General features: G+C 37.2%; 1 protein-coding gene across 10 annotated transcripts in view; it reads right to left on the bottom strand.

Moving 5' to 3' along the window:
- Positions 1-20,228, bottom strand: part of LOC108402919 (mediator of RNA polymerase II transcription subunit 18) — a 184,412-nt gene that overhangs the window by 23,323 nt on the left and 140,861 nt on the right. For 9 of the 10 annotated variants that reach the window (XM_073233480.1, XM_073233481.1, XM_073233482.1 and 6 more), the window contains 5 exons: positions 10,509-10,682; positions 9,889-9,969; positions 5,036-5,200; positions 4,167-4,529; positions 139-736 (listed from right to left, as the gene is read on the bottom strand). In XM_073233480.1, coding sequence (XP_073089581.1) covers positions 139-736; positions 4,167-4,529; positions 5,036-5,200; positions 9,889-9,969; positions 10,509-10,682 — 1,381 coding nt within the window. Of the gene's footprint in view, positions 1-138; positions 737-4,166; positions 4,530-5,035; positions 5,201-9,888; positions 9,970-10,508; positions 10,683-11,624; positions 11,653-20,228 lie in introns of all 10 variants that reach the window. The other variant, XM_073233489.1, reaches the window with a different exon arrangement.

Genomic DNA, 20,228 nt, shown 5'->3' with positions numbered 1-20,228 from the left:
TCTAGAACATGCCCTATATGCTGATTATTTTTCTTACATTAAATCTATTCATATTTACTTTTCCTAAGTAATTTTTTCCAAGAAGGGCTACCTTGAGAAAAGAAAAGGAAGTAAGAGGCAATCTTTAAATGCACTCACACTTTGAGCATTTCAATAGTGATGGGAAGTGACCTGGTCCGACCCAGGGTACTGCTGTCCTCAGAAAAGCTGTCACTGTTCTCAAAGAGCAATGAATGAGCTCTGTGAGAGCCCTCCAAGGGAGGAGTCATGGGAAGCGGGCTGGTCAGGGCCTGCTGGATTCGGATATGCAGTGGGAGCGGGGGCAGCCTGGAGGGTACATGGGGCTCCCCAGAGCTGTGGTCCAGCATCCTCTTGGGTACTTCCTTTTTCTGTTCTTCCTTCTGGAAAACCTCTTGGGGAAGGTCTAAGGAAGGTGGAAATTCAATTTCTGGCACAACTTGAAAAGTCTTAGCAGGGAAAGGAGGGGACCGTCGGGGTTCCGGAGGTATATGAGTAGGTAATGGGGGGGATGGAGAGGGAGGTGGGATCATCGGCAGTGGTTCGGAGGCCACAGAGCACATGCTCTTCTCTCTCTGATCACTTGGCGCTTTGGTGGTGGTGGTAGCTGCAGGCTCCGAGGAGGACACCACGGTTGATGGAATGCCCCTCTTCGGTGGTAAGGGTGGGGATGGTTTTGATAACAATGTACCACTGTTTATTGCTTGGGACAGTTCAGCTGGAAAAGAGAGAGCAACACCTCAATTTAAAATGGCTTTATAATGCTTGAGGGGCCAGCCCAGGGCCTAGAATCAGAACTGAGATCATTCTTTCAGGCAAATTATACCATTTTGTGGCTTTGCCATTCCCCAGATATCTCATCCTGAAATCAACTTAATATTTAAATATCTAGAAGGCCTATAAATGTATAGAGGCATAAGAAGACCACTACCATACTACCCCAATGAGCAATTTCTTACTTCTTTGCTATGATAATAGATATGACAACATTTTATGACTTGGTGTAAATAAAAATATGAATAGAGACAGAAAAAATGTGATTTGTTCTAACAGTATTCCATTAAAAAATTAAATGGGCAGACAGCAATAAACAAACAAACACTGTCAGGCACTATTATCATTTCCTGATAAATAATGATATCTAGGTATCTCAGCTCTGTATTATAAAACTATCAATACTGACATCTTGAATTTTTATTGCAAATGCAAAGATCTTTGAAGGAATCAAAAAGTGCTTTTTATCTTTAACTTCATATTCTCCTTATATAAAATATCATCTCACATTTTACAGAAGGAAAAACTGTCCACAGAAGTTAGGTGACTTGCCCAAGATCATATTATGAACTGGCAAGGCTCAGCTAGTTTCCAGGTCTCACTATTAGGCTCCATCCTCTGGATCCCACTGTCTTTGATTTTTATTAGTGTCCATCACCTTTTTTTGCCCAACCCTTAATCTCCACTCCCACTACACTATGGGCAGCCCTTGTCTCCATCAGCATATCCACAGTGCCTGGCACAAAGTGAGTCCTCATTTCATGCTATTAGATGAGAGGCCCCTACCCTATATCATGAGAGTATATATCCGTATGTGATCCTCCAAAGCCCACAATGACTCAGGTGCTCTTTCAGCAAAGTCCCTTTGGAGGGCTCCAAATAGCCTTTAAGAAATGGATCATCACACATCATGGAGAGGCCGACCTAGCAAAATAATTAAATAGTGGTTCTCCCAATCACCAATCTCTAACCAAGGCCTTATTTTGGTCCCACTGTTTTCAAATGGTTCCATGTCTTTCCTAGAAACACCTCAAGGTTTCCTGAAATAAAAATTAACTTGCCCCACAAATCCCATTCCACAGGCAGCATTCAAAGAAAAAGACTAGTTAATATGATAATGTTTTGATGTCACTCCTCAGAAATTTTAAAAAGTACTTTCTAGGAAAATAGACATATAAAAGAGATTTTTAAAATGTGAATTTTAGGATCAGTGAAAGATACTTTTGGGTAGACTGCATTTTTGCTGCCTCTCTAAAAGAGCAGTTAGCTATTCTACCTAAACAAACCACCCCTAACAGGACCAAATTTGTGCATTCTGACATTTGAACTGCTAAGGTAAACTACCTTTGGCAGTTTAATGAAAACATATGCCCGAATATATCAAGGAAGTGAACATACCCTGAACAACAGCATTTGGCTGTAGTTCAGTAGGCAAGAAGCCAGAATGTTCATGGGAGGGCTTACAAGTTCCCTTCATCTGTTCAGCTGTTTAGGTGGTCCTTCCTTAGTCCTTAATCCTAATACTGTCATGCTTCTTAGTAGATACAGCAATATCTAAAGTAGTGGTTGCCAAATGTTTGGATTTCATGGACCAACACAATTCAAAAGAAATTCTTGACCAACCTCAGGTTATTTTTAATATTTCGAAGTAGACTTTGAATTAAGTAAAACATTTATGAATAAAACCATTTCATGAAAGAAATGGCCTTTTAAAACCAAAAATTAGGAAGGTCATAATTTTAGAATAAAGGATAGTCCTTTAAATCAAACCTCAATCAAATTAACATTAATAAAAACTGTGAACCGTCCTGTTTTTCTCCTTCTGCTGAGGACTACTCAGACTGCTGTCTGGTCCCTCAGTCACAGGGCCTATATTGTTTCGGACCATTCACCTGGGCCAGAGTGGCCTCTGTGATTTAGCCCAGGGTACAGTACATATTATCATTTTTTTATGTTGTCTTACTCTGAAAAGGGTGTAGTAGTACTGGTTTAGAGCAATGGTTCTCAGTGTACGGCTCCTATTTATGCAGCATCAGTGTCATCTGGAAATTTGTTAGAAATGCAAATTCTTAGGCTCTGCCCCAGACTTTCTGAATTAGAAACTCTAAGGACAGGACCCAGCCCTCTGTGTTTTCACAAGCCCTCCAGGTGACTATCCTCAGAATGTCTGTCTGGACCACAGTTTGAGAACTCAGGTATGCATGATAAAAGTCTGGCTCAAGAGCTGAAAAGCCTAATGTTTGGTTTCTATCTCCCCACTAACTGCCATGTTGATTGAGTCACAATTTCTTCACATTCTAACCACCTTAACTATGTAAGAGATATTATCAGTTTCCTACCTAACAGGGTGGTTTCGAAAATAAGTATACAAAAGCCCCTTAAGTTCCTCAGAGGTAGGTCCACACAGCACATTCTACCCAACGGGGTGATAACAACCTTCATCTTCTTTTTAATCAAGCTACTCTAACCTGTCATACTTCATGAATTCTGAGCCTGTTTTTCAAGGTTCTCGTCACCCCCACATGACGTGGTGGTATTAGCTACTTAATAACCACACTTTTATTCCTCCGTTCTATCATTAACAATAATTTTAAGCAGTACTAAGCCTAATACCATTTTTCCTGAAAAACTACCTTTCTTCCTCTTTCCTGTTCTTGAAAATTCCTCTAAGAAAGTATGCATTTATGTACAGAAGAGATCTAAATAGGACTTCAGGTAAATATAAAAAGTTTACTAAACCAATAAAAATTTTACTGGTTATCTTCCCTGCTTACTCTCTCCCACTACTTATTTTATTAAGAGTAACATTCTTACCTCTTCCCAAGCATGATATTATCACGACAGTTTAATTTAAATACCTTTGGCAGTTCCCCAGGAAGATAGGCCACGCACTGAACCTCAGTTGCACTGCCATCTATGCAATTGTTTTTTTATCTATTGAGCTTACTTGAAGGAAGCCACTGGAAGTTTAAAATAGGTTAAAAAAGCCTTTTTTCTCCATGCAGGTCCAACACCTTTGTTGTCCTTTGTGGCTGACCCTCAGTCCCGACTCCCACTACACTATGGGCTCCTTGATGACAGGGCAGCCCTTGTTGTCACATGTTCAGCCCCACAAATGTAACATTCCAGAGACAGTGTTTCTGGAAAGGAGATATTAATCCCTCCAAACTTGAACCTAATTTTACTGATATCTGATCCCAGCCTGTTTTCATTCCTAGACATCTGCCTTATTTTCAAGACTTTTCTCTATATCGAGGCATCCAAGATATGAAGAACTCTCTCACAGACCAAATCAATTCGACACCAGTTAACCAATAAATCCATCATCCAAAACCAAACCAAGCCAAACCCAACAGAAACCTAGACTGACTTACCAATGATTGGGTTGCTATTTCTGTGGGCTGGCTTAGGGGGAGGGATAGGGGGCTGCTTGGCAGGGCCGGCGTGAGTGGGGCTCGGGACAGCAGTATTGTTAGTGCTGGCAGGAGTGGCGGGCAGAGTCCTGGGTGCTGGGGACGGGGGGACAGAGGAATGAAGAGTTCTTGCTGGGCTCGTGGCAGCGGTCGTGGTGGAGGAGATGGACCTTGCAGTGCTGGCAGAGGAGGTGGCATCCCTTGCTTGCCCTTCGTTTGCTTCATGAGAAGAGGATGAAAGTCTTTTAGGGGGAAGTAAAGGCTGTTTGGGTGTGTTCTCAGGAACGGAGTCTGCTGCAGAATTAGGCTGGCTTTCAGTTGAGCCTGTGTAGTAACAGATGTGATTTAGAAGGGCAGAGAGAAACAGACTGAAAGAGCTAACATGTTTACTGACTTACAGCCAACTTCATCCATTATTTGACTTAAAGATTAGTTTACAGGAAAAGTTTCCCAACCTCAACATATTTAAGGTATACAACACTTTCTCAGTCAGAAGGAGAGCCTTGTTTTGGTAGTGATTCTCTACACAAGAGCCAGGCAACTAGAGGCAGGCACACAACCCCTGGGGGAAGAGGACGAACGCGCAGTTTGAAAAAGTGCTACATGTATCTGGTATTTGATATTCTCTTCCGTCCTTGAGAATTAAAAATTTAAGTTTTTTTTGAGTGTAAAAATGAGAGGAAGAAATTCCACTTAAAAAGCTGCTACTAGCTGAGGAATTACTGGGGAACAGAATTTCCTCTGGATTTTATTTCCACCTGGCTCTTATAAACCCCTCAGATAAACAAGAATGATCCATGGCTCTTAAGCTAAAAAATCCAGTTTCTTACCTAGTTGTTTCTTTGGGTCCTCTTCCGGAAGAGGTTTCCTAACACTTGCTCTTCTTCCTGGCTCTTCCTCAACTTGGACTGGACTGGGAGCTCTGGTAATGCCTATGGGGGTGGTATGGCCATTCTTCAGCACGGCATGGCTCAACTTCCCTGGATCCTCACCACCTGCAAGGTCAAGAAGGAAAGAGCAAAATGATGTACTGGTATAGTCAGAAAGGGAGAACAGCTGGTGGTCTGAAAAGAACCTCAAGGTTCAAACACTACTTTTGGCCTAAACTGGAGACACGTAAGCTAGGCCCTGAGGCCCATCTCTGAGCTTCTCTTTACAGAATAAAGCTTAGGTCAGTTTTCTCATTGGCACAGTGGCATTTTGTCTAATAGCTGCAACTTATTTATCAATTGGGCCTTTGAGTTTGCAGGCTAAAAACACTTGAGCAAGAGCCAATAGGAAGCATAAGGCAAAAGAGACTGAATGAAGGTGAAAAACAAGAAAGAAGTAATATATGAGGTTTGTGGTAAGCAAGAAAAGAGGACAGGCAGGAGAGGGCATGAGCTAAACAGCTGCTATTATCAAAAAAAGCAAGGGTCAAAGGTACACGAGCAGAGGTGTTATAATTGCAATTCACTAAAGAGCTAGAAGACTTTGTGTTCGACTATTAAAAAACAAAGAGACTATTGAAAAAACAAGTTATACATGCTCCTAACTAGCCATGTAGAAATGCAGAAAAATAGAAAGTAAAAAAAAACCCCTCTAATTCCCCTCCCAACATCCGGAGGTAACCAAGTTTAATAATATCTTAGTATTTTTCCCTTCAAGCTTGTTTTCTCTGCTTGGTTTTTTTTTTTTTTTTTTTTTGGTATCATTACTCTACAATTACATGAGAAACATTATGTTTACTAGACACCCCCCATCACCAAGTTGCCCCCACATTCCCCATTGCAGTCATTGTCCATCAGTGTAGTAAGATGCTGTAGAATCACTACTTGTCTTCTCTGTTGTATAGTCCTCCCCGTGTCACCCCCTACATTATACATGCTAATCGTAATACCCCCTTTCTTTTTTCCTCCCCTTATCCCTCCCTTCCCACCCGTTCTCCCCAGTCCTTTTCCCTTTGGTAACTGTTAGTCCCTTCTTGGGTTCTGTAAGTCTGCTGCTGTTTTCTTCCTTCAGTTTTTTCTTGTTCTTATACTCCACAGATGAGTGAAATCATTTGATACTTGTCTTTCTCTGCCTGGCTTATTTCACTGAGCATAATACCCTCTAGCTCCATCCATGTTGTTGGAAATGGCAGGATTTGTTTTCTTCTTATGGCTGAATAATATTCCATTGTGTATATGTACCACATCTTCTTTATCCATTCATCTACCAATGGACACTTAGGTTGCTTCCATTTCTTGGCTATTGTGAATAGTGCTGTGATAAACATAGGGATGCATTTGTCTTTTTCAAACTGGAGTGCTGCATTCTTAGGGTAAATTCCTAGGAGTGGAATTCCTGGGTCAAATGGTATTTCTATTTTTAGTTTTTTGAGGAACCTCCATACTGCTTTCCACAATGGTTGAACTAGTTTACATTCTCACCAGCAGTGTAGGAGGGTTCCCCTTTCTCCACAACCTTGCCAACATTTGTTGTTGTTTGTCTTTTGGATGGTGGCGATCCTTACTGGTGTGAGGTGATATCTCATTGTGGTTTTAATTTGCATTTCTCTGATGACTAGCGATGTGGAGCATCTTTTCATGTGTCTGTTGGCCATCTGAATTTCTTCTTTGGAGAACTGTCTGTTCAGCTCCTCTGACCATTTTTTAATCGAATTATTTGCTTTTTGTTTGTTGAGGTGCGTGAGCTCTTTATATATTTTGGATGTCAACCCATTATCGGATCTGTCATTTACGAATATATTCTCCCATACTGTAGGATACCTTTTTGTTCTGTTGGTGGTGCCCTTTGCTGTACAGAAGCTTTTCAGTTTGATGTAGTCCCACTTGTTCATTTTTATTTTTGTTTCCCTTGCCCAGGGAGATATGTTCATGAAGTAGTTGCTCATGTTTATGTCCAAGAGATTTTTCTGCCTATGTTTTTTTCTAAGAGTTTTATGGTTTCATGACTTACATTCAGGTCTTTGATCCATTTTGAATTTACTTTTGTGTATGCAGTTAGACAATGATCGAGTTTCATTGTCTTACATGTAGCTGTTCAGTTTTGCCAACACCAGCTGTTGAAGAGGCTGTCATTTCCCCATTGTATATCCATGGCTCCTTTATCATATATTAATTGACCATATATGTTTGGGTTAATATCTGGACTCTCTATTCTGTTCCACTGGTCTGTGGGTCTGTTCTAGTGCCAGTACCAAATTGTCTTGATTACTGTGGCTTTGTAGTAGAGCTAAAGTTGGGAAGTAAGATCCCCCCTGCTTTATTCTTCCTTCTCAGAATTGCTTTGGCTATTCGGGGTTTGTGGTTCCATATGTGGTTCTTTTGTGGTTCTATATGAATTTTAAAACTATTTGTTCCAATTCGTTGAAGAATGCTGTTGGTATTTTGATAGGCATTGAATTGAATCTGTAGATTGCTTTAGGCAGGATGGCCATTTTGACAATATTAATTCTTCCTAGCCAAGAGCATGGGATGAGTTTCCATTTGTTAGTGTCCTCTTTGATTTCTCTTAAGAGTGTCTTGTAGTTTTCAGAGTATAGGTCTTTCACTTCCTTGGTTAGGTTTATTCCTAGGTATTTTATTCTTTTTGGTGCAATTGTGAATGGAATTGTTTTCCTGATTTCTCTTTCTGCTAGTTCATCATTGGTGAATAGGAAAGCCACAGATTTCTGTGTCTTAATTTTGTATCCTGCAACTTTGCTGAATTCAGATATTAGTTCTAGTAGTTTTGGAGTGGAGTCTAGGGTTTTTTTTAGGTACAATATCATGTCATCTGCAAATAGTGACAGTTTGACTTCTTTATCAATCTGCATGCCTTGTATTTGTTTGTTTTGTCTGATGGTCGTGTTTAGTTTTTATATAGCTAAAATAATAAATCTTCAAGCTATGTAATTTAATTAAATTTTGTGAATAAGAAATACATTCACATGGTTAAAAATCTAAAAAGTATAATACTCCATAGGTTTGGTTCCTTTCTCCCATCACCTAAGGGATATAATTTTAAAACTTGGCTTTCATACAAAGTAACTCTAATGAAGAGAAATGAAATGTGACCAATGTACTATCATCTTAACTCTTCTGATAAACTGCTTCATAGAAGTCACACATTGGAGAAAGCCTTGACATTATTAAACCAGCAATGAGGGTTGAAATACCAAAACATGATCTTCATGATAGACAAACAGAAGATGAGAGCAGCAACAAGGGCATGGAGACAAATTTGGTTTAAATAGAAAAAAAAAAAAAAAAAAAGACCCAGCACTGTAGCTGGCACAAAGCTGAGGATGTACGAAGAGACAGAATATCTGCCCCAAGGATCTTTCACCAACCCCTCAATTTCAGAGTTAAAGATCACAGCTAGATAAGGTAGACTCCTGGAAGGAAGAGTGGACAGTTTTTTCCCCACCAGCAAGTAAATGGACTTTTATAGAGAACATTAGGAGGTACTTAATAGAGGAAATAAATCATTTCATATTTATATCCTTAAATTGAGATTCCTTTAAAAAAAGTCACCTATTCTCACGATTTAATGTTTTTCCTTCATTAGATATTTTGACTTTTACAAAAAATATCTGCCTTTCTTAAATCAATCAAATATGGATACTATGGCATTGAATCCTATAGAACTATCTTATTACTTAGTTTTCCATTGTCAAGTGTAAAACCATTAGAGAAAAATGTAGATTTCAATGGCATATTACAAGAACACTTGTGTGATCATCATGAACATTAAGAAATGTTTCCAGACCCCTGAAGCCTCTCTCTCCCCACAGTAACATACCTCTCCTGTTCCCACAAACCGATCATTCTTCTAACTCTTCTGTTAATCTTTTTTAATTAACCACTTAAGCATGCATCTCCAAATGCTATAGTTTAATATTGCCTGTTTTTCTTTACATTTATAGAAATGATATAATATATAGTCTTTCACGACTGACATATCAAGTACTCAATATTACTTAAAGAGATTTGTACTACAGCATGTAGGTACAGCTTGTTTCCGTTGTAGTATATTTCATTATATAAATATATCACGAATTATTTTTATATTTTACTACTAATGAACATTTGGGTTGTTCCCAATTTGCTCTATTGTTAGTTAATACTACTGTTACAGGCCTGCAGTACATGTCTCTTGATACACATACATACACATTTGGGGGGGGGGGGGTATATACCAAGTTCAGGACACACCTGCACATAGGTATGCACATCTCTGGCTTCCACAGGTGATGCTAAACTATTTTTCAATATAAGTATTTCACTTTAACAATTCCACTAACAGTGATATGTGAATTTCACTTATTTCATACTCTCACCAACTCTTGTTCTTGGTAGCCTGATTAATTTTAAGTTTTTTATTTTATAGGTAGGGTTACTTTATTTTGGTTTTAATTTGTATTCCTTAACTACTAATGAAGTGAAAAATAAAAACCTCATTTGTTTATTGGGCATTTGCTTGTACTCTTTTCGTGAATTGTTTGTCTAAAACTTTTATAGATTTTTCTATTGAGTTATCTTTTCCTTTTTTTATGGAAGTTAAAAAAAAAATTCTACTGCATGAATGTTTTTTTAAAAAGTCCCTTTCCTTCCCAACAATAGCAATAACAAAAGAAAAAGAGAAAGTTCAAATACCTAATCAGAACCAAAGACCAAATATACAGCGGGAAGTGTACGTTATTTATTTTCAAACTCACCTGGCTCAGAGTCTTCCAACAGAACCCCTCTTTTAACGAGCTCTTCTCGTGGTTTCCGCATAGATATTTTTCGCTCTAAAACTAACATTAAATTGGAAAACAGCACTCAGAAATGTGGCAGTTAAAGGTTGACTATAAGCATTCTAACACCACAGATAAAAAAATAGAGTGGTTCAATTTTCTATTCTCTGGGAAAAAAAGAAAGGGAAAACTAACTTCAAATTAAAACTTTTACATCCTGTGCTATGAGGAAAATACCATTTCCAAAAGGAACTATCCTTAATTTTAGCATTGACATTTTAATAATAAGGTGTTCATGAAAGAACTTTTTCTGGGACGAAGCAGCCAGAGCAGGAAAAAAGAAGTATCTTAGATTTGCTATAGTTCAGGACTCCATTCACCACTTGATAAATTTTAATCCAATCAAAATACCAATCTGGGAATGAGGCTATAGAATATAAGGCTTAGTGAGTGACTACTTGGTCTTTTAATTCTAAAGGATTCAATTTCCTCATCAAAGAGGAGTTTATAGAAGCTTGGGAAGAGGACGAAAAAGTCAGGTACTTCTAAAATAGGGAACTCTTTAACTTAGAACATATATTAAAATCTTAATTTCTTACCTTCTGATGTCTCTTTGAATTTATCACTACTTTTTTTTTTCCGCCATTTCCAGGGCTTAAAGATCTTGCCAAAGCCTGAGAACTTGCTCTTCCTTTTGGTCGGAGGTGTCACGTCTCCAGCTTCCACACCATCCATGACCATGACTGGGTCTGCAGTGGCCTGGCCAGCTCCTTCTGTTGCATGGAGAGGGACAGAAGGACAAGAACAGCCAATTTATGATTTCAGCATAATCTCTGAAATCTCCCTCTCCCTCTCTTCCTGTGGTAGTTGGAAAGGATCAGAGCAATGACAATCATGCAGACAGACTACTTGACATCACGTGGACACCAAACATCAAAATCAATTAACAGATAAATTACTCAGAGGGAAAAGGAAGCAAACCACGCTGGCATCAGTTTAGGACAAAAATTCAATGAGATGATCATAACAGCTCAAATCTCTTAAAGATGTGCACACCCACACCCACGTGTGCCTGCCTTCCCACTGTGCCTAAGAACTTGCCCCACAGCTGCCTACTACTGTTGCCATTCTCAACCTTTTGGCATGGAGGGAGGCACTTCCCAGCTAACACTACTATCTCCTGTGTCACTGAAGTAGGGAATTCCACCATTAGTGAGTGAGTCATTATTCAGTTAAACATTGCCCTCTCCCTGCCCTCCTCTTTCAGGATATAAATAGTTCAGAAAGGGGGTAACACATTAAGTGTTAACACCTTACTTGTGTCTGGTTTTCAGATTATTTTCTCCCTTCATAGACCCTATGCAGTCTTGGAGCACTGGAAGGGGGCAGGGCATTAGGAAGTGAGAGCTTTGAAAAGGAAGGAAATTTTTTTGGAAAGTAGAGGTGAGGTTTCAGTTTTCCTATCACAATACGGCTTTAGGGACAATCCTGATTTTAAGGATTTGACAAGAAACATAACTGACACGATAAATGTGAAGACTGAAGTGAAAGGCCAGGAGTCCCTCATAATGACCACACATGCAGGGTTTAGTTAGCTTTAATGGCAGAGAAAGGAGCAGGCAAGACTGGGCCAATAATAATAATAATAATAATAAAATAGGCAGGAAGGCAACAAAAAAAGCAGGAAGGCAACACAATACAGCTTGGCACTCCACCTATTGTCCCAGGGTTCTCTGGAGAAGTCTAGAGGAGAAGAAAAAAACAGCCATGTGGAAAAACAGTCCTGGACCTTTACTTTATAGAAACACATCAAGGACCACATACTATATTATCGCTTGTAGTAAGTTAACATGTTTATGGTAAACAATTTCACATCTGAAGCAAATAATGCTTTTTTGGTGGGGAGGGATGAAGGGGCATAATATATGCACTAAAAAAACCTCTTTTCATACTTAAGGTATTTCTTCAGAAGTGAAAATACACAATCAGTAAGCATTACATTTTTTTAAACAGACCAGAAAAATTACTGAAGTCTGTTGATGAAGATTAGATTTACACAACTGTGATGATCAGGGTGAGTGCAGTAACGACATCTGATGCATTACTTTGCTGTGCCCTGGTCGCTCAGGTAAAATAGGGTCCTGGTTACTGAAGTGCATCTTGGGTCTCTACTACTTTAACTCTTTACATGAAAGGCAACAGAACCTGTCTGTAACTGGGCCCTATTTTTAAAAGTTTAGCTGCCAGAGACATTAGAATTCCTGTCATAACAATTTGTTCTCAATGGTACCCTGAGATGGACCACTAAGAGTGGCACTAGAGTGAATACATGGTATTGCTTTTTTTTTGAGAGGGCATCTCTCATATTTATTGATCAAATGGTTGTTAACAACAATAAAATTCTGTATAGGGGAGTCAATGCTCAATGCACAATCATTTATCCACCCCAAGCCTAATTTTCGTCAGTCTCCAATCTTCTGAAGCATAACGAACAAGTTCTTACATGGTGAACAAATTCTTACATAGTGAATAAGTTCTTACATGGTGAACAGTACAAGGGCATTCATCACAGAAACTTTCGGTTTTGATCACACATTATGAACTATAAACAATCAGGTCAAATATGAATATTCGTTTGATTTTTATACTTGATTTATATGTGGATCCCACATTTCTCCCTTTCTTCTTCCTCTTCTTTTTAATAAAATGCTGAAGTGGTAGGTAGATGCAAGATAAAGGTAGAAAACATAGTTTAGTGTTGTAAGAGAGCAAATGTAGATGATCAGGTGTGTGCCTGTAGACTATGTGTTAATCCAAGCTAGACAAGGGCAATAAAACATCCACGGATGCAGAAAATTTCTCTCAAAACAGGAGGGGTGAGGTTCTAAGCCTCACCTTTGTTGATCCCTGATGGCCCCCCTGCGACTGTGCCTGTCTTAGGTTGTTCCTCCCTTGAGGAATCTTACCCGTCTCTGGCTAACCAGTCATCTTCCGGGGCCATACAGGGAAATGTAAAGTTGGTAAGTGAGAGAGAGAGGCCATATTGTTTGAAAAGGTTAGCTTTTTACTTCTTTGCAGATTTATGCCCTGTGGCTTCTATGCCCAGCATTTGTCTTGAGGTATTGCTTTTAAGAGTTAGTACTTTAATGAAGATAGCATTCTCCCAATTATGGAAAGTCAATGAGACCTTAAGACATTTCACAATAACATAATATTTAACATATGTTAATGATAATACTTTCAGAAAAGAAGCTAGGTAATGCGAAGTGTTTGTTTTCAAACAGAAGCCTCACTTACACAGGCAAGGAAGGACTTTAACTTTAAATGTCCTGCTAACCTATCCACTTCACTCAGTTCCCAAAGACATAAAGGAAAATGCTGGCTTGGTTAAAATTAATAGGGAAGGTTAACAAAACCACCCACCAGACTAACAATATGAAAGAAAAGGTTATTAGTGCTATGTGATACTTCGACAAAGAAAAATAGCCAAAAAGCTTTAAGAGTGTTAGATGGTAACGTATTCACAGAACAGTTCCTGTCTATGAAATCCTTAAATGAATATAGCCAATCTAGCCTGCTTTCACTATCTTCTTGGATATCTAACCATTTTCTAAAGTGGAACTTAGTTCATCCCTTTTAATTCTCCATTATATTGAACAATATATTTGTGTCTGCTTTCTTATACATTAAAAACATCATGATATTCTTTCAAACATATTTACAACTGCTACCATATGAACTCAAATTGTTTGATTTATAGTACAAAATACAGCGTGTGTGGAAAATGCTAACAGTTTATGATGAAAATGAATATGTCCACTGTCACATCTATTGCTAAGAATAGCCCTCCTCTTTATGTAGAGAAGGTCATGTAATATAATCACTGAAACAAAAAGTAGAGAGAACAGCAGTTTTTTAATTTGATGCTTTATGCAAATTTGCTTCATTTTCATGTTCATAAAACTTTTGGAAGGGATGTGCCTCTTGCCCCATGCAGTGGAGTTCAGCCACACCCAGCCCTACCCAGTTATTATACCAAATTCATTCATTTATATTCTTGTATTTTCATATTTCACCCCTTCCCATTCCCCCCACTCTCCATGGGACAAAGAATATTATTTCAGTGACTCCCAAAGGTGTTCAAATACCTGGAATTAACCCAGTTGTCTTTTCAAAACACAGACTCCCCAGGAGGTAGGACCTAGGAATCTGTTGTTAAAAATCTTCACAGGTGATTCTTATGATCACTCAGGTCTATTAAACCCAATCTCAGATTATTATCTGGGATGTCCATGCCTGTTAAAAAACAGCGAGGCAGACATTCTCTGCCTGTAAACAAATTCTTTGTTGAAGAAAAATAAACTAGAAAACCATGGCATTATGCCAGTGTTTCCTGTTTAAGTAAAGTATTCCTAGAGAAGAATTTTAAACAAAAAGTTTGCAGTTATTTTTTCCCCAGGTTTATGATATATTATATCCCATGTACATTTGGAAAGGAAGTGTATTGTGCAGTTACCAAGTGTTGTTTTCTATATATGTCAATCAGGTCAACTTGGTTAATCATGTGCACAAGTCACTAAAATCCTTTCTGATTTGTCAGCTTGTTCTATCAGTTACTGAGAAAGGTTAGGTTAATGACTCTACCTCTGAAAGTGGATTTGTCTCTTTCGCTTTTTAGTTGTATTAATTTTTGCTTTACATACTTTAAAGCTATGTTATTAGGTATAAACAACTTCAGAGTTATTATATCTTCCTATTGAATTGACCCTTTTATCGTTATGAAATTCTCTGTATTGCTCTAATAACACTTTTGTTGATTTTATTTTTCTATCTAGTTTGAAAATTGCTGTGTGTTAGAGTGTTTAGTCCATTTATATTTAACTTTTTTACTGACACAGTTGGGTTTAGGTCTACCCTTTTGCTCTTTATTTTCAATTTGCCTCATTTGCTCTGTATCCTCAATTTATTAACATCTATATGAAGTTAGTATTACTACTTATTGAAAAATGCAAGAATCTTACATTTCAACCCTATTTAGTCTGCTATTGTCATATTTAACTTCTATGTATATGTAACAATAAACCCCAGAAAACATTGTTTTAACAAACAATATTTAAAAATATTTCCAACATATTTGCTTTCTCAGGTACTTTTCACTTCTTTCTGCAATTCTGTGCTTCCAATTAGGATAATTTTATTCCATCATTTTTGAACGATATTTTCACTGGGTATAGTATTTTCAGTCGTGAGTTGAACTGTTTTATTTTAGACTTTATAAATGTCATTTCATTGGCTTTTTTTCCTCCTGTTGGTCTGCTTTTCTTTGTCTGTTTCATTCTTTGGATGCTTCCTAGTTGCCTATAGAATAAGTGATCTAGCTGGGACTCAAATCGAAGTGTCTGACTTCAAAGTCTGTAATCCTTTCAATCATGCTGCCTTCAGAATAAAGATTAAGCTGAAATCTTACAAGTCTTTCCCACATCGAATTTTATTTGCTAACAAAGGTTTTAGAATATAATGTTAAAGCAGGCACATTATATTATTTAATTTTTATAACAACCTGGATGATTGGTATTAATCTATTTTATATAATTTAACAGTTTGGTATTCATCTCAAATACTGTTCATTATCAAAACTTATAAAGGGCATAAATTCTAGTTAGGTTTCTTCTTAAAGCCTCCTTATAAATTAATTTGCCACCCAGTTATAATTACTTTAAATTACAATAGGTACTTTTACCAATCCTTTGTTCCCTTCTCTTAAAGTCATTACTATGTACTTAAATTGGATGTAGCAATCAACTTTTATGATTTCAATCATTACTGTACATTATTTTTACATCTAATTATTGGTTTTTCTTTTTTATTCATAAATCATATCCTGTATTTGGAGTCTTTCTTTACTGACTGCTATGCACCATATTTCTTTAGATCTTGTTTCAAGCTGGGACAGATTCTTCATGATGTTGACAAGACAAGTGGCAGAGGGAGAGAGAGAGAGAGCAGACTCTGAAGCCATACTCTTAGGTATCTCTGGTGGAGAACTAGTCTGGGAAACTCAACTTTTAGCCATTATTCAAGAGCAACACCTATAACTGATTAAAATAAAGTGTTGATAAAAGTTCTTCCCATGCGCTCTGTGTTTAGGTGCCTGCTGAAAGACAAAATCTGAATCAAGGGCATGTCCTCATGGATAAAAGATATCAGAAAAAGAAGAAAGGGAAGTAGATTAATCATTCTTAATGAAAAGGAAAAGAGGTAAATGAAAAGTTAAAGAGGTAAATCACCTCTTTTCCTCCCAAATCCACTATGTTGACACCAGAGGGGAATCACAAAAACTTGACTCCAGCGAATGTCCTACATATAAAAAAGGGTGGGATCTTCAAGTAATTAGATGATGAGAGAAAGGCAACCAGTTAAGCCTTCTCCACTTAAGTCAAAGAGTATTTTCACAAAGGGAAGGTAGCCAGCTGAAAGTATACTAATGTTATAACTCATTGGAAAGCTCTATTCAGCAGTCTGCCTAAATCCAACTTTGAAGAGTCTATGAAACAGGTATTGGTCTCCTATTTCCAAAACCATCTGGGCATATATCCCTTTGTTATTTATTATTTATAACTGAAATACCTAAATATAGGTATTATTTATAACTAGAATAGTGTGGCCAGGGCTATGTACATATTTTTTCATATTGTAATTCCAACTCTATAAATTATATAAAACCAGTTCCTCTAATAAAAGCCTAAGTTTTCACAACACTTATACAATAGTCTCAAAAACTCAGCTTTAGAAGATAGAATCTGCCAAAGATGTTATTTAGGGTGGTAAAAAATTGGGAGTGTCTTAAATGTACAACAATCGATACCTGAATAAACAGAAAATTTTATATAAAACAATATATGATCATTAAAACTAAGTTTCTAAAGTGATCAATAATCCTAGGTTAAAAACAGAATATAAACCTATCTGTAAGTTATATACATCACATTATCTAAACTATGCTAAAATATGTGAAAAAGAAAGGAAGGAACTAAACATAAATGTAAATATGTTTGGTTGGAAAATTTTGGGAGATTTGTGTTTCTTCTTTCCAGCTTCCTACATATATTTTTTGGTTTATTTTACAATGAACATATGTGGCTTTCATAATTGGTAAAAAACTAAATTTACTTTTTACAATGGGAAGTGGCAGCTTTCAAATGACAGTTAATAAATGAAGTCCAGCATACACATAAATACACAAAAGGAAACTCTTCCTAAACATTATGTTCCTATTAAAAAAAAGCATTATTTCCCACATGAAAATCATAGTCTAAATATCAAGCATATTAAAGCACTCAGGAATATATTTTTTTGGTATCTGGAATAGTGACACATGTTAAAGTGAGCAGATTTGGATTACCCAAACAACAGTGTCACTCCTACATTCTTTTAAGTACAGCACTCTTTTTTTTTTTATTTAAGTATCATTGGTATACAATCTTATATTGGTTTCAAATGTACAGTTACCCATGTTATTAAATCCTCACCCCCTCTAGTTGTGGTTACTATCTATCAACATTAAAGATACCACTCTTGTTTGCTATGAATTCAATCTTGTCTTAAAGGAGCTATAGGCCAAATTTAATGGTGATGTAAATTCACCAGGTGTAAACTTTTTACCTGTAGAATGAAAGGTTTTAAACTATGCATAAATCATTGATAGCAGTGGCTGACTAGATGTAATGGAAGCCACTAATCTCTGTAGCATTCTTGGGTCCATTAAAGCTGGTAAACTAGTTCAAATTTCTTACTATGAACTTTTGTCTGACAGGAAGAAAATTCAATTATATTGCTTAGAAAACCGCAATTGAAAGAAAAAGAACTGATAGATCAATAAATTCTATAATAATAGTATATTCAAGTATCTAGAAATCATCCCTCTTTATTTATTTATTTTTTTTGAGAGGGCATCTCTCATATTTATTGATCAAATGGTTGTTAACAGTTAACAACAATAAAATTCTGTATAGGGGACTCAATGCACAATCATTAATCCACCCCAAGCCTAATTCTCATCAGTCTCTGATATTCTGAAGCACATCTAACAAGTTCTTACATGGTGAACGAATTCTTACATAGTGAATAAGTTCTTACATGGTGAACAGTACAAGGGCAGTCAACACAGAAACTTTCGGTTTTGATCACACATTATGAACTATAAACAATCCGGTCAGATATGAATATTCATTTGATTTTTATACTTGATTTATATGTGAATCCCACATTTCTCCCTTATTATTATTATTATTATTATTATTTTTAATAAAATGCTGAAGTGGTAGGTAGATGCAAGATAAAGATAGAAAACGTAGTTTAGTGCTGTAAGAGAGCAAATGTAGATGATCAGGTGTGTGCCTATAGGCTAAGTATTAATCCAAGCTAGACAAGGGCAACAAAACATCCACAGATGCAGATTTCTCTCAAAACAGGGGGGTGGTGAGGTTCTAAGCCTCACCTCTGTTGATCCCCAATTTCTCACCTGATGGCCCCCTTGCGACTGTGCCTGTCTTAGGTTGTTCCTCCCTTGAGGAATCTTACCCATCTCTGGCTAACCAGTCATCTTCCGGGGCCATACACATCCCTCTTTATATTTAATGATACAATTACACCTCAGATTTGTTCTATACTTATAAACAAAAGGCTGAAGAGGTGAATTTGAAGCTGTTCATGAGCGAATTTGCATATCAACCATTCGTTCTCAACAATTCTGATTTTATGACCATCTCCCATCCATTCCAATTTGACAGAAAAAGTACAGGCTTGGAGTCAGATTTGGCTATCCCACTGGTTCTATTTAAATTAGTTATGGAATTTAAAATGGCCTTATGGCCCCATTCTGTTTTCCATGAAGACTAAAACAAGGTGAGTTTTTTTTTGTTTGCCAGAAAACAGGGCTATGGTTTTATGCCGGCTGGCTATGGTTTTATGATTGTATGTCCCAAAGAAACCACCTTTTCTCTGAGTTATGCACCTGTGGGCCACTATGAAAGCATGTCACAGAGTTGGAGGTCTTGGTGTTTTTTGGAAAGGGTGGAGGTTGGGAGAGGATGATAACTAACCAAATTACTGTTTGGAATTTCTGGTTTGAGTAGTTCCCTGAAACTATGCCCTGGTATTTAAACTACTCCCTCACTCAAGTTATAACACCTTACATTTCATAGGCTTGTATCTTATATCATGTATTATGCAGAGTTCTAGTAGTTTCTTTAACCTCCAGATTTTCCCTGGTCAACAGCTGAAAATTCAGGTTTTTTAGTTCCAATTTGGTTGTTCCAAATGAATTTCTGGGGTGGTTTTTAAATAAATATGTATTAAAAATTACTCGTCACTTTTCATCTTCAGATAAAGTATTCATTAACTATCTCTGTAGATACAAATTACACCTACATTACTTGCTGGAGATAAGGAATAAAACAGGATTAAACAACAAGCTCTAGGTCAGAAATAGTGTTCTGTTAGAAGCTGATTTACAACCCATTTGTAATCATCTAAGTTGGAAGGCAAGGCAAGGCGCAGGCAACTGGAGTCAATAGGAAACTTAGTTTTCAATACTGCCTTCACTGCCTTCTCCCCTTTACTGGGTTTGGTAATGTCACAAAATTAATGGGTCTTAGTTCTACCTCTATTGTTTAATACCTTACTGAGTTAAAAAACTTTTCATTTTTAAAGTGTACAGAGTTCTCCCATTTTTCCTATACAACTTTAGTAACAATCAGTTTTTAATTTCATTTAATTACATTAAATTTTATCCATCCAGCAAATCCTTACTGATTCTGCCTCCAAATGACAATGTATTTCTAAATCATCTTGCCCCAAACTACTCCATTACCATGTGTGTGAGAACCTGTAACTACAAACTTCAGAGCAAAAGGAATCAAATGGTGATGGAAAAGGAATGAAGGAAGCTGCCCTTCGAGCACAGCCAGCAGCGTGTCAGTCTCACAATCTGAAGGAATGTAGTAAAGAGGAAATATAATGCTGTATCCTTTAAAGCAGTGAATTCCTATGTAAAAGAAAAGTGGGAAAAAAGAGTCTAGTGCATGAAAGGTATATGAGGGGGTCAAGAAAGGAAAAAAAGAGAAAAAAGAAAAAGCTAGAGATGGGGAATGGAAAGGCAGAGAGAAGGAAAGTTCCAGGCTAAATGGCTAGGTAGAAGTTATTAAAATTCTTTGGTCTTGTACCTAATTTAAGGACATGTACTAATTAGCTGGTTGTTTTAATATGACACACAGTAAAGGATTATAATGAACAGAGAAACAGCTTTTATGTTGACAAGA

This window comes from Manis javanica, chromosome 4 (genome assembly GCF_040802235.1).
Source record: "Manis javanica isolate MJ-LG chromosome 4, MJ_LKY, whole genome shotgun sequence".
Lineage (NCBI taxonomy): Eukaryota > Metazoa > Chordata > Mammalia > Pholidota > Manidae > Manis > Manis javanica.
The sequence above is the reverse complement of the archived record's forward strand: the minus strand, read 5'-3'. Positions and strand labels throughout refer to the sequence as shown.